The following is a 12,765-nucleotide window of genomic DNA, read 5'->3' as shown; positions in this document are numbered from 1 at the left end:
AGTGCTTATTTGTTTTCAATATAATTCATTATTATCTATGTGCCATTTATTGTGCAGATGAATCAGAACCCAGTCTCGACCAGAACCAGTCCAGACCCTCCCTCACAACGCCCCCTCTGCCTGCTGTCATCAATCAGTACATATGGCTAATTGTACAAGCAGCACATTCATGACACTCATTCAGGTTAGATTCCAGGAACTCAAAACTTTACATTACTATTTTTTTTTGTTTGTTTTGCTCTTGTTTTGAAATTTGTTTGTGCCTTTTCTTTCTCTGTCATGACTTCTGTGGTAGATGATGTTTTTTATGGTGGGGAGGGGGTGAGCAAAAAATAAAAAATAAATAAACCCAAATCCAGTGGTTGGTATTCCTGACTGGCCTAACACATATCTGACAGCAGTGAAGCCATCCCTAAAGGCTTCACATGATCATCTGATTACATTATTACTTAGTAATTGATATATCCCATCTGAACCCACAAGGACATGGTTTTAGTGACACTGTGTGTGAGGTCCTGACAAAGGCTGTAGTTTTTGGTCTTCTCATCAGAAGCCACTTTGGAAACTTAAAAGCCATGGTGGTGCTGGTTGGGGTTGATGAGAGAGTGGCTGATCCAGTAAGTGAAAAGGAATTCAGAGCTGAGGGGTTCCTGGGTACCAGGTGATATGATCATTGCATAGTTATCTACGTTGGGAAGCAAACGGGGTTGTTAGCAGGGGCTTTCATCCTTTCCTCATGTGTAGGGACCATCCATGAGGCAAATTCAAGATCAAAAACCTGCCTCTCTGTTTTTATCCCATTACCATGAAAGTCTGTGTCTTTAAATATGAAAGCCCATCGGCGAGATGATCTGAAATGTTTGAATTCTTTTCAAGGTTACAGACCAAAGCACCTCAAACTGCTCTTTGAGGGAAAGTTCAAAACACATCTGTTAGGAACATTTTCTCTTGATTTTTCTCCTTCTGAAGATGGTAGTCTATTCATAAAGAGGCTGTAAACATCAAGAAAGAATACAAAAAGCATACATGTGCTTCATCAGAAATAAAATTTTATTTTCTTATCATGCAAAGCCACAGCATAAAAATACAATGCTAAAAATATATCCCATTGAAACCTTGAACTGGAAAATTTACAGTGATTCAATGGGACTGAGGGCCATTAAGGAACTTGATTTTGCTTACACATGTTTTGGAAGCCAAGAATTCAGCTGGTGAGGGCTAGGATATGCCTAGAGCTATGCAGATGACCAGCGTGGAAAATTTGATAGGCCTTTACGGTTGAGTGAGCTGTGGGAGAACAGATGGGTTTCCAAAGTGGCGTTTCTCGCCTGCTCCGGGAGGAGCAGGCAGAGTTCTGTTCACCTGGCGAAGCTGTGCATTCCTTGGCTCAGCAGCAGGTGTTGCAGGGGGAGGACCTGCAGGTGGTGCGGCAGGGGGCAGGCTGGCAGCAGGGCGGCCTGCAGCAGGGAGCCTGCACCGAGACGGGCTGGCAGCTGGTGGAGGTCCAGCAGCAGGGCCTGCAGACCACGGCGGTGCAGGAGCTGGGGCAGCAGGTGATGGGGCGGCAGCAGCCCTGCTGCAGGCCGCAGGGGTCGCAGCAGACGGGGCGGCGGCAGGGCTCGCAGACCGGCCTGGTGTAGTGGGGCACGCAGGTCACAGGGCGGCACACTGTGGTCTGGCAGGACACTGGGCGGCAGCAGCAGGGGTCGCGGCAGCAGCAGGGCTGGCAGCAGCCTCCCCCGCAGCTCTGGGAGGAGAAGGATCCGCAGCAGGAGCCGGTCATGGTGGAGTCTGGGCTGGAGTGGGAAGGAGAGCGGAAGAGCGGGGAGGTGTTCTCAGGTGTGAGGTCTCCTCTGGGTCGGGCACCTTTATATACCTGGCCAGGGCTGATGATCCTCAGGACAGGCAGCCATTTCCTGCACTTGTGGCTACCCAATGAAAAGAGAGTCCTGGATTCAGTTGCCGGGCAACAGTTCCAGTATCTGTGAGGGTGCTTTTCTTTTCAGCCTTCTGTATTTCCCTTGGAATGAACACCTCATAGTTTATACGATCAGAACTATTGCTCCCCTGTCAGTCAGTCCTTCCACGTGACAGACTGAAAGTCTGAAGGGCACGCTGCTGATGTCACTTTCCCCCTGCTCACAGCCTCTGAGGACCTGTGAGGCTATAATGCCAGTGAGTCACTAAACTGGTTTCTGATTGACGTCCAGACACAGTAACTACTCCTGAAGGGCCAAAACGGCTCATGAAAGCAGATGTGTGTCTACTCTGTTGTGGAAAATATGGCCCAAGGCTTCTGGAAAATAGATTAGCGCTTTGCCTTGCTCATGGAGAGATAACCACCAAAGCATCAGTGGCATTTGAGAAAAGAACCTGAATCGTCCTGTAACTCACAACCTCTCGTGAGACACTTACTATGTGAGCAAGGCAATTAAAGTGATGGAGAAGAAAAACTGGAATCCTTCACCTCATAGTAGTCACAATTTATGGGGGACAAGCTAAAACTAAAAGCAATTAAAGGCGAAGAACTTTTTTTTAAAAGGTCCATAAGATCAAACCAAATGAAGATTTTTATACATGTCTTTTGAACTTCTCGACCGCTTTAACTTCTTGCTCTCTAAGTGTAACCTAAGCACCACACGTTAAGTTCTTTAAAATCTATTATAGGACTGGTGAGATGGCTCACTGGGCAAATGCTCCTGCCACCAAGGCGGACAACCTGCGTTCAATCCCTAGGAGCCACGTGGTGGAAAGAGGGAACTGAAAATATTTGAGAGGGAATTGATTATCATTCTATAGCCAGTGCTGTGGGTTGCTGGGTGAGATTGCTAAAAGAATAGAAGGAGACTTGATGAGGTGGACTCTGAATGAAGAACCTTGGCTTGCACCACCAGAGCAGGGGGATAGAGGAGATAAATGAAGGTTTGTGAGGCTGCTGGATGGACAGGGATGGCTGAGGACTTGGGGATCAGATTTGCCTCTGTGTGTGTGTGATGCTCAGTTTCTATTCTCAAGGAGTCAGTGATGGAGACTCAGCCTGGAAAGGAGTCACGCCGAGGCACTGTCTAGCTTAGGTCAGCCTGTGGTTATGCCTGTGAGTTGTTTCCTTAGTTGAGTTAACTGTGGTGGCGGTAGACAGACCTGAACATGGGTAGCAACATTTCATGGGCTGGGCCCTGGAGGGAATGAAGAGGAGAGGGTGCGCTGGGCACCACCCTGCCTGTGCTAACTCATTGCTCTCTGCTCTTGACCACAGACCTAATCGGACCAGCTGCTCCAACTTCCTGCCACCTTGAATTCCCCACAGCGATGCACTGTAACCTGGAACTGTGCTCCAAAATAAACCCTCGTTTCCTCAGATTGCCAGTGTCGGAGATATTGTCACAACAAGAAGTAACTTAGACAAGACCCCAAATTTCATGTTGGAGATACATGATTGTAATAGAGTCATTTATATTCAACACTGTGGAAGAGGGGTCCTGTGCCTGTCCCACAGCCCATGCTGATGTTGGATCTTTTGTAATAGTCGTGTTCAGCTTATCCAGACTCCACTCCCTGCAATGATACCAGAAAACCACCGCCATCGGCTCCTGTGAAGACTCTTGGCTGTATAACCATGAGGGTGTTCTTGCTGACATACATTCAGAGACAGACTTGTGGAAAGGGGGCGTCCCTGAGCTTTATGACACGAGCTTTTAATGCCACATTATTCCACTCCCAAGCATTCTGCCAGGGCATACTCACCAATGGGACAGGTGCATTTTAGGCGTAATGATAATTAACTGTGAGACTTTTGTGGCTGGATTGGAAAAGAATGTGATGATGGTGATTGTTGGTCCAGTAGGCCATGTCCTCATCTTGACAGCTTTATGACTGTGTTTTGTTAGGAACTAGTTTGGGGGTTTCTAGATGTCAGGAGGTGCCTGAAATTCTGAAAACACAATATGATTTTTTTTTATTGGAAATCCATTTTTTTTTGGTAGCAATCTTTAAGGTATCCTCTAGTCATAGGAGCCAGAAGTGAAGATGGGGAGGGTTAAGGGAGGAGAGAACTGTGTGTCTCAGGAAAATGACAGCTGCACAGCCCCGGCTTCTTCATCTGTGTAATGGAGCCCTCAGTGTCCGGGTCTCTTCATTAGCTGGTTTGTTATAATGGCCGCACAAACACAGAAGACAGAGATATACACACAACTACCCCCCAAAAGAAAACAGTCAAATTGGAAAATACAGAAAAGCCATACAGAACTGGGGGGATTCATGAATTTATTCTGTAACTTTGTATGTAGGTATGTATCTCACATTATAGAATTATATGTAAATGATCTATATATCTACTTAATCTCTCTTAAGTTTAAATATTCGTCTGTCTCAAACCTGGAAGGTTACACCAATCTTTTGGAATTTCTTACTTCTTTTAGAGTTTAAATTCCCTTTAGTGAATATGAAAGAAAAACTTTCAGTCTGAGAAAACAGTACATACAACTCCTTTCATTGGCTTTAAACTCTTCTCGGGAGTCCTGGAGTCTAAAGCTTGTTTCTATTAATTGTAAAACTGTCATAAGGTTTAAAGATTCCCTTCATTCTATGACCATATTAGTGTGAAACTAAGGTATAGTGACATTAATTAGAAAATGCATTTCTGCTGGTGGATGTGAGGTATCTCAGAAAAAAATAAATATTGAAAACTGTAAGATCTTCCCCTGAATTTTCCCTGACCCTCAGTGACTTGATCTGAACTAGAGGATGATTTGTTTTAACCTTACTTGACAGAGAAGGGCAATGTAACTGCATCACACACAGCACAGCTGGCACAAATAATGGCCCTGGACACTTAACATGTGACCGGGAGAAGTCATCCAACTCTTCTAGAGATCTATATTGAGAAGTGCTGAATTTCCAGCTTTACAGTGCCGTCCCTAGGTAGGTGGGCCTGGATTACCTAAGCAAGGCAGCTGCGGAAGCCAGAGACAGCCAGCGTGGAAGCAGCATCCCTCCTTGGTCCCCACTTCAATTCTTGTCTCTTGATGGTGAAATCATCCCTTTCCTTCTCCAAGTTGCTTTTGGTTATAGTGTTGGAAGCAAATTTTAACAGAAAGTATAAGGTAGGTAGAGAAGTTAAGTAATATAAATGGGGGTTTGCTTTTGCTTTAAGTAAATATCTCCTTGTTTTTATTTTTTTGTAAAGGCAATTCCTTTGCAGCTTAGTTTCATTTAACAAGGGAGAGTCGGGCACTGGCCTTGAGCTTAACACCGTGTTCTCTCTAAACAGCTGATCTAATAAATGGCAGTCTCTTCTTCAACCACAGAGAAATAGATGATCTGAATGCAGGGCTCTGTGGGGAGGGGTCTAGCTCAGGATGTCGGATGAATGCTCTGGTACACCTAACGTAGCCTGCTTTCAGGCTAGTGGATATGCACACGCATGGTAGAAGGTTTAGGGCCCATCTTCTGGAGAGACTGGGAGTATTCTTAGAAATGAATCTGAGCTCAGTTCATGAAAGAAGGAGATGAAAGGATATTTGAGACAAATGGACTTTGTGTGTGTGTGTGTGTACTTTGTTTTCGTGTGTGTGTGTGTGTGTGTGTGTGCAGAATCTAGACTCCTGTTCATCCTCTATACACTAATAACACACAATGAACAAATCAGAAGTGTGGCATTGGCTATGCCAGGAAAAGAATTTTATTGAAACAGTGAGCAACACACAGCAAAGACACTGCTGAAGATTCGATTTGCTTGGATCACAAGGGCGTAAGATGAACTTGCCCAGCTCATTTTGGGGACTCCTGAAGGCGATTTACCATCCACAGTGAATGATGTCTGCTGATTCAGATGCCTGAGAATTTGGCACGAGGCGGGAACAACAATCTCCTTCTTTCACATTATATCCAGGTTGTAGGATGTTAAATTGTTGTTACTGTTTCTGGGGGAAAATATATATATATTTTGTTCAATTTGATTAAAAAGCCCAAATGAGTAGTTGTGCAGGTGATGGGACATCCGTGGCGGGGATGCCAGGAGCTCAGCAGCAGGTGTTGCAGGGGGAGGACCTGCAGGTGGTGCGGCAGGGGGCAGGCTGGCAGCAGGGCGGCCTGCAGCAGGGAGCCTGCACCGAGACGGGCTGGCAGCTGGTGGAGGTCCAGCAGCAGGGCCTGCAGACCACGGCGGTGCAGGAGCTGGGGCAGCAGGTGATGGGGCGGCAGCAGCCCTGCTGCAGGCCGCAGGGGTCGCAGCAGACGGGGCGGCGGCAGGGCTCGCAGACCGGCCTGGTGTAGTGGGGCACGCAGGTCACAGGGCGGCACACTGTGGTCTGGCAGGACACTGGGCGGCAGCAGCAGGGGTCGCGGCAGCAGCAGGGCTGGCAGCAGCCTCCCCCGCAGCTCTGGGAGGAGAAGGATCCGCAGCAGGAGCCGGTCATGGTGGAGTCTGGGCTGGAGTGGGACAGAGAGAGGGAGAGCGGGGAGGTGTTCTCAGGTGTGAGGTCTCCTCTGGGTCGGGCACCTTTATATACCTGGCCAGCGCTGATGACCCCCAGGCACGTGATCATTCTTGTAAATCCTCCGGCTAATTAAGAGAAGAGTTAGCATTGACTAATGGTATTTTTGTCCCCACCTCCCTACATATCATGCATATACATCACAAATCATCACAAATTACTCCTTTATTTGCTTTTGTGGTTTATTCTTACTGAATCTAAACGATGGGTTCAATTACGATGGATCTGAAATATTTCTAACTCATCAAAGAGGAAAGAATTTGTTTTCTAAGCCAGATATGATCTAAGCACTCTCTCCTTGGCTCTGATGTCATCATTTGGCCTTCAAAGGCTCCCTCGGTTGCCACCCAAGCAGTGACTTCCCTCATTAGTACACACGGGCATGCCAGGAGCAGACTCGTAAACAGACCCTCCTCATCTGCTTCCCAGAGAACTCCCAGGGTGCATCTCCAGCCCGTGTGTGGTTTCCCACGTAATGAAGCATATCCTGCTTGTCACACTGGTTTAGTCACTCTCTCTTGCCGAGGATCAGGGCTTTCCAGGCCTGGCTCTTGTTGTCTTATTGACCTGGAATGCCCTTCTTGTCCTTAGAACCTGAACTCAACTTCCACTTTGATGGGGAAAATATGCCTCAAAGATCCTCGAGATTTATTTATTTATTTTTTTTATCTTTGGGATTTATTTAGGAGTCGTCACGGCATCTGTGGAATCCATAGAAGGATTGTGGAGGGTCTGTGGGCCCGTCCCTTCCTTCACTTTGCGTCTGAAGTCGTAGGGTTTACTGAGGTCACGCGGTGAGGTTGCCCCCTGAGGCCCCTTACTCATCAGTAAATTGTCTCTGTGCTTACTGCTCTGTAAACCGTGATTTTATCTATGTAAGTAGGAAGTTTCCTTTTATAATTATGTAGGATTACTACCTGGTGCCATCAGTGGAGTAGGGAAACTTCTGACCACTGAAACAGATGACTTCTGGGTGAGGGCCGAGCCCAGAAGGTTCCCTCTGACGATCATCAAAGGACAACTTCGTATTGACATCCTTGTTGGAATCAGGGGACAACTTGTTGTTCTAACCCTTGTTAGCCTGGCTTTAACCTCAAATGTAGTACAATTGCCCTGGGTGGTGACATTAGGAAGCTGGGAGCTCTGCCCTAGTCCCATTCCTTCTCTACTTTTAATGATGGGCTCTGTTACCTTCACTTTCGAAAGAGGCCTATCCTACTCCTTTGTCAATAACCAAAATCATCCTATTCCATCAACCTTCCTACTTTTTCAGAGTATTGGGGGTGAGGGGAGAAAGACAAACAGCTTTTAAAACCTGACTCAAGAGCCAGCAAGATGGCTCAGTAGATAAATATGCTAAGCCTGAGGACCAGAGTTCCAGTCCCAGGGTAACCCAACTCCTACAGTTGTCTACTGACCTTCACACATGATCTGACAAGGGTGCACACACACACTCACACACACACACATTCACAGACACACACACACACACACACACACACACACACACGATAAATGTAAAAAAAACAAAAACAAACACCCTGACTCAAATGTTCTTTAAATGTAATTTATTCTGAAATGGCTCCTCCCGGGTTTTAATGGTGAGGATTTTTGTTGCCATTATGAGGAAATTAGCTTTACTGTACATGAAAGATAGCATGGAAACATAGCTGTGAGTTTTATCAAGTCCATTATATTTGTCTTTCCTTGTGCAAAGATTTTCTCTGGGTTCCTTTGTACTACTTTATGATCTGGTAGAAGGATCAGCTTCTATGGCTATTTTATTGATTTTCCTTAGTCATTTGAATCAATGATTCACATCATTGTGTTTAGAGAATCCCATTTTCCTTTGTAACAGGTTTTTATTAAAAACTCTAATAACAGCCTACCATAGTTACCTTCTTAAATGTGTTCCACTTACTGGTGTTAGGTTTCACCTGCCATTTTCCTGCCTAACACATGAGAACACAAGTTACCGTTTAACAAATACTTGATCTGTTCCATGGATTGCAACAGATATTTTAATAACCGATTAACTACCATAATAATCAATGGAGGTGGCTACTATTACCTCCACTCCAAAGAAGACTAACCTGAAGCTTAGAGGGGTTAACTAATTTGCCTGAAATCACACAACTGTTTACTAATAGAGTCTGGATATAAAGTTGGATATATCTGAAAGTAAGTTTACATATTTTTTTAAATTTAAATTTTTATTTTTTATATTAATTACAGTTTATTCACATTGTACTCCCTCATTTTCTCCCAACCCCACTCTCCCTCCCTCATCTCCTCCCATGCCCCTCTCCAAGTCCACTGATAGGAAAGGTCTTCTTCCTCTTCCATCTGACCTTAACCTATCAGGTCTCATCAGGACTATCTGCATTGTCTTTCTCTGTGGCCTGGTAAGGCTGGTCCCCCCTCAGGGGGAGGTGATCAAAGAGACAGCCACTGAGTTCATGTCAGAGACAGTACCTGTTCCCCTTACTAGGGAACCCACTTGATACTGAGCTACGATGGGTTACATCTGTGCAGGGGTTCTAGGTTATATCCATTCATGGTCCTTGTTTGGAGTATCAGTCTTAGAAAAGACTCCTTTGCCCAGATTTTTTTGTTCTGTTGCTCTCCTTGTGGAGCTCCTGTCTTCTCCCTCTTCTTTCATAAGATTCCCTGCACTGTGCCCAAAGTTTGGCTACGAGTCTCAGCATATGAGTCTTTCAGAGGCCCTCTGTGGTAGGTTCCTGTCCTGTTTCCTGTTTTCTCCATTTGCCTTCTGAGTGAGGATAGATCATCTTACCCTGTACCTCATCCTCCTTCTTGCCTACCTTTTTTAGGTGTACAGATTTTAGTGTTTATCCTATATTGTATGCTAATATCCACTTATAAGTGAGTATATACCATGTGTATCTTTCTGCTTCTGGGATACCTCACTCAGGAGGATCTTTTCTAGTTCCTACCATTTGCCTGCAAATTTCATGATTTCCTTGTTTTAGTATTCCATTGTGTAAATGTACCACAATTTCTGTATCCATTCCTCAGTTGAGGGGCATCTGGGTTGTGTCCAGGTTCTGTCTGGAATAAAGCTGCTATGAAAATGGTTGAGCAAATGTCTTTGTTGTGTACTTGAGCATCTTTTGGATATATGCTCAGGAGTGGTATAGCTGGATCTTGAGGAAGCACTATTTCTAATTGTCTGAGAAAGTGCCAGATTGATTTCTAAAGTGGTTGTACAAGTTTACATTCCCACCAGCAATGAGGTAGGGTTCCCCTTTTTCCACATCCTCTCCAGCATGTGCTGCCACTTGAGTTTTTTATCTTAGCCATTTTAATGGGCGAAATCTTAAGGTCCTTTTGATTTGTATCTCCCTGATGACTAAAGATGTTGAACATTTTTTAAAGTGTTTCTCTGTCATTCGATATTCCTCTATAGAGAAGTTTCTGTTTAGCTCTGTACCCCACCTCTGTACCTCATTTTTTAATTAGATTACTTGATTTGTTGCTTTTTAACTTCTTGAGTTCTTTATATATTCTGGATATATCAAGCCCTCTGTCAGTATAGGGTTGAAGATCCTTTCCTAGTCTGTAGGCTGTTGTTTTGTTCTGATGACAGTATCCTTTGCTTTCCAGAAGCTTTTCAGTTTCTTGAGGCCCCATTTATTGATTGTTGATATTGTGCTGTTGAAGTTCTGTTCAGGAAATTGTCTCTTGTGCCAAAGAGTTCAAGGCTCTTCCCCCACTTTTTCTTCTAACAGATTTAGTGTGTCTGGTTTTATATTGAGGTCTTTGATGCACTTGGACTTTAGTTTTCTGCAGGGTGATAAGTATGGATCTATTTGCATTTTTCTACATATAGACATTCAGTTAGACCAGCACCATTTGTTGAAGATGCTGTCTTTTTTTCATTGCATGGTTTTTTTTTTTTTTTTTTTTTTTTTTGTCAAAAATCAAGTATCCATAGGTGTTGGGTTTATTTCTGGGTCTTCTATTCGATTCCATTGATCCACCATTCTGTTTCTATGCCAGTACCGTGCAGTTTTTATTACTATTGCTCTGTGGTACAGCTTGAGATCACAGATGGAGATAGCACCAGATGATCTGTTCTTGTACAGAATCATTTTGGGGCTCTACAAGCACCCACTTGAAGGCACACTCACTGGCTAGCAGGCCTGCTCAGAAAGCACAGGGGTTCTCCCTGTTCTCTACTCTCCGATTTGGGCAACCGAGAGAATAGGAGATCTGTCAGCTCAGCGCTGTCCACTGTTTGTCCGCTAGGCAGGGAGACCCTTATTTGGGGTGTCCACGTCTATTGTCTCAGTGAGGGAGCATGAAGGCTCCTGTTTGGGCTAGCTGCCACCCCGCTGCTGCTGCTGGGAAAAGTATAGTTGAGAGACGGGTTAATAAGCTCTATTTGACAGCAGAGTTAAAGAACTTAACTTTTAAATAGAACTTATAAAGAAATATTTTTTTTTTGTACTGCAAGAAAAGAAAATCCAGATGGCAGAATGAAGAAGAAAGGCAACTGCTATTCTTTGGGGTCCGTAACTAACTGGAGACCGGATCGTTGAGACTGTCGGCGTTGCAACTTCTGGGTGTGAGTTAACTGCTCAGGGCTGGGATTTTACCACCTTATGAAGCCATATGACATTACTTCAAGCCCAATAAATGCAGATAATTTGATGGGTTTCACCTGTCACAGACAGTAGAACTAGAGAAATGAAATCCATGGATGAAGAAAAGTCCTGTTCTTTGGAGAAAGTTAATGGAAGAAGAGTAAGCCCTGTATTTACACTGAGATCCACAACCTAGTGTAGAGTTCAAATCCAACTTAAGAAAATCAGAAAGCCAGGATTCAAAGCTAAGACATTCATTTTTCTCAGGTCAGAGAGCTTGTAGAAAACTAGAAACAACCAGGAGAAATACTGTCAGCCACCAATGTGTCATTAACTATCATGATTTAGTAGTCTAGAGGTTGTTTCTGTTTTTGCTTTACCCTTATGGGAGTTTCATATTTCTTGGCTGTAGAACCATCCTTAGTGTTTTACTTTTTATTAACCACCTAATTGCTGGATTGCATACAGTTCAGTTATGTCTGAATTACAGGACATTCCTTCTGGTTAGTGTGTTTGGTATTATAGTGGTGGACATGACTTCATTGTCTTATCCACATGAAGCTGGCAATGAAAATGGTGGCATCCAAGGCCATGGCTTGGGCACTCCTTAGTAAAATCACCGTTTTTGTTTGCTTGTTTGTTTGTTTGTTTTGAGAGAAAAGGGTCGGACTAACTCATAGTAGCCTGGATCATTAAATTCTTAAAAGAAGATTTATTTTCTTGATTTCATTGGCATGTACTTTTTTTTTTTCAGAAATTTGCTTTTACATTCTTCGACAAAATCGATCTGATGGGATTAAAAGGTATAATGTGCTAAGAGCATAATTATTTTAATAAAGAACAAAAATGTAAGTTAAATCTTTCCTAAATTTGGATATTAAGAACAACACATATAGACACATGCACACACACACCCCCCACATACCATTTTCATACCTACCTCTTGCACAGCACTTACTTTTTAAAAATGATTTAAATATGGTTTAATTTTCCAGGGTCTTTACATAAAATGTAAATCTTCAGTTATTTTGTGAATATTTATTTTAGTTTAATTATATGTGTCTGTATGCGGGGACACACATGAGGGCGTAAGTGCTCCCTAAGGCCAGAGGCATCATATCCTTTGGAGCTAGAGTTGTAAGTAATTGTGAACCATCCATTGTGTGTGCTGGGAACCAAACTCGGGCCTTCTGGGAGAGCAGTGTGTGCTCTTAACCACCGGGTTACTTCTCTAGTCCCTTGAATTACTTTTTAAAGATGAATTTTTATTTTAAGTTACCTGTCTGCGTGTGCTCCTGTGTGTATGTGTAGAGGGGGTATGTGTATGTGCTGTTGCTCATGGAGGCCAAAGGTGGGCAGTGCGCCCCCTGGAGCCACGCGGCAGGTGATCATACACTGCTCTAGAAGGGTGTCAGGAAATAAGCCCAGGTGCTTTTCGAGACCAGTAATTACCCTTAATCAGCCAGACCTAAGTCCTCAATTATTGAGTACAATGGTTTTGGAAGACACAGAGAACAATACCAATGAATTCTTATATGCAAGAAAGTTTATTAGAAAGAAGAGAAACAACAGAACACAAGAAGTCATTTTAGGAAAAAAAAAAAAAAAGCAAACATATAGGATATACCCAAATCCTCAGATCTGGGGTTGTAAGACAAGGA

At 43.9% G+C, this 12,765-nt stretch overlaps 2 protein-coding genes across 2 annotated transcripts; both read right to left on the bottom strand.

Moving 5' to 3' along the window:
• Positions 1-1,076: 1,076 nt before the first annotated feature.
• LOC132655142 (keratin-associated protein 2-1) lies at positions 1,077-2,034 on the bottom strand. Its single transcript, XM_060386763.1, has one exon. It carries the CDS (start codon positions 1,781-1,783, stop codon positions 1,388-1,390), a length of 396 nt encoding a protein of 131 aa, XP_060242746.1. The 5' UTR covers positions 1,784-2,034; the 3' UTR covers positions 1,077-1,387.
• Positions 2,035-6,020: 3,986 nt separating this feature from the next.
• LOC110564612 (keratin-associated protein 2-1) lies at positions 6,021-6,416 on the bottom strand. The gene has a single exon (XM_021662107.2). The coding sequence runs from the start codon at positions 6,414-6,416 to the stop codon at positions 6,021-6,023; it is 396 nt and encodes a 131-aa protein (XP_021517782.2).
• Between the last annotated feature and the right edge of the window lie 6,349 nt (positions 6,417-12,765).

The sequence above is a fragment of the Meriones unguiculatus genome, chromosome 7 (assembly GCF_030254825.1).
Source record: "Meriones unguiculatus strain TT.TT164.6M chromosome 7, Bangor_MerUng_6.1, whole genome shotgun sequence".
NCBI lineage: Eukaryota > Metazoa > Chordata > Mammalia > Rodentia > Muridae > Meriones > Meriones unguiculatus.
Note: the sequence above shows the minus strand (reverse complement) of the source record. Positions and strands in the feature narration are given on the sequence as shown.

Bases quoted from the DNA above. Each gene is read 5' to 3' on its own strand.
- LOC110564612 (XM_021662107.2), bottom strand. From the start codon at position 6,416: ATGACCGGCTCCTGCTGCGGATCCTTCTCCTCCCAGAGCTGCGGGGGA.
- LOC132655142 (XM_060386763.1), bottom strand. From the start codon at position 1,783: ATGACCGGCTCCTGCTGCGGATCCTTCTCCTCCCAGAGCTGCGGGGGA.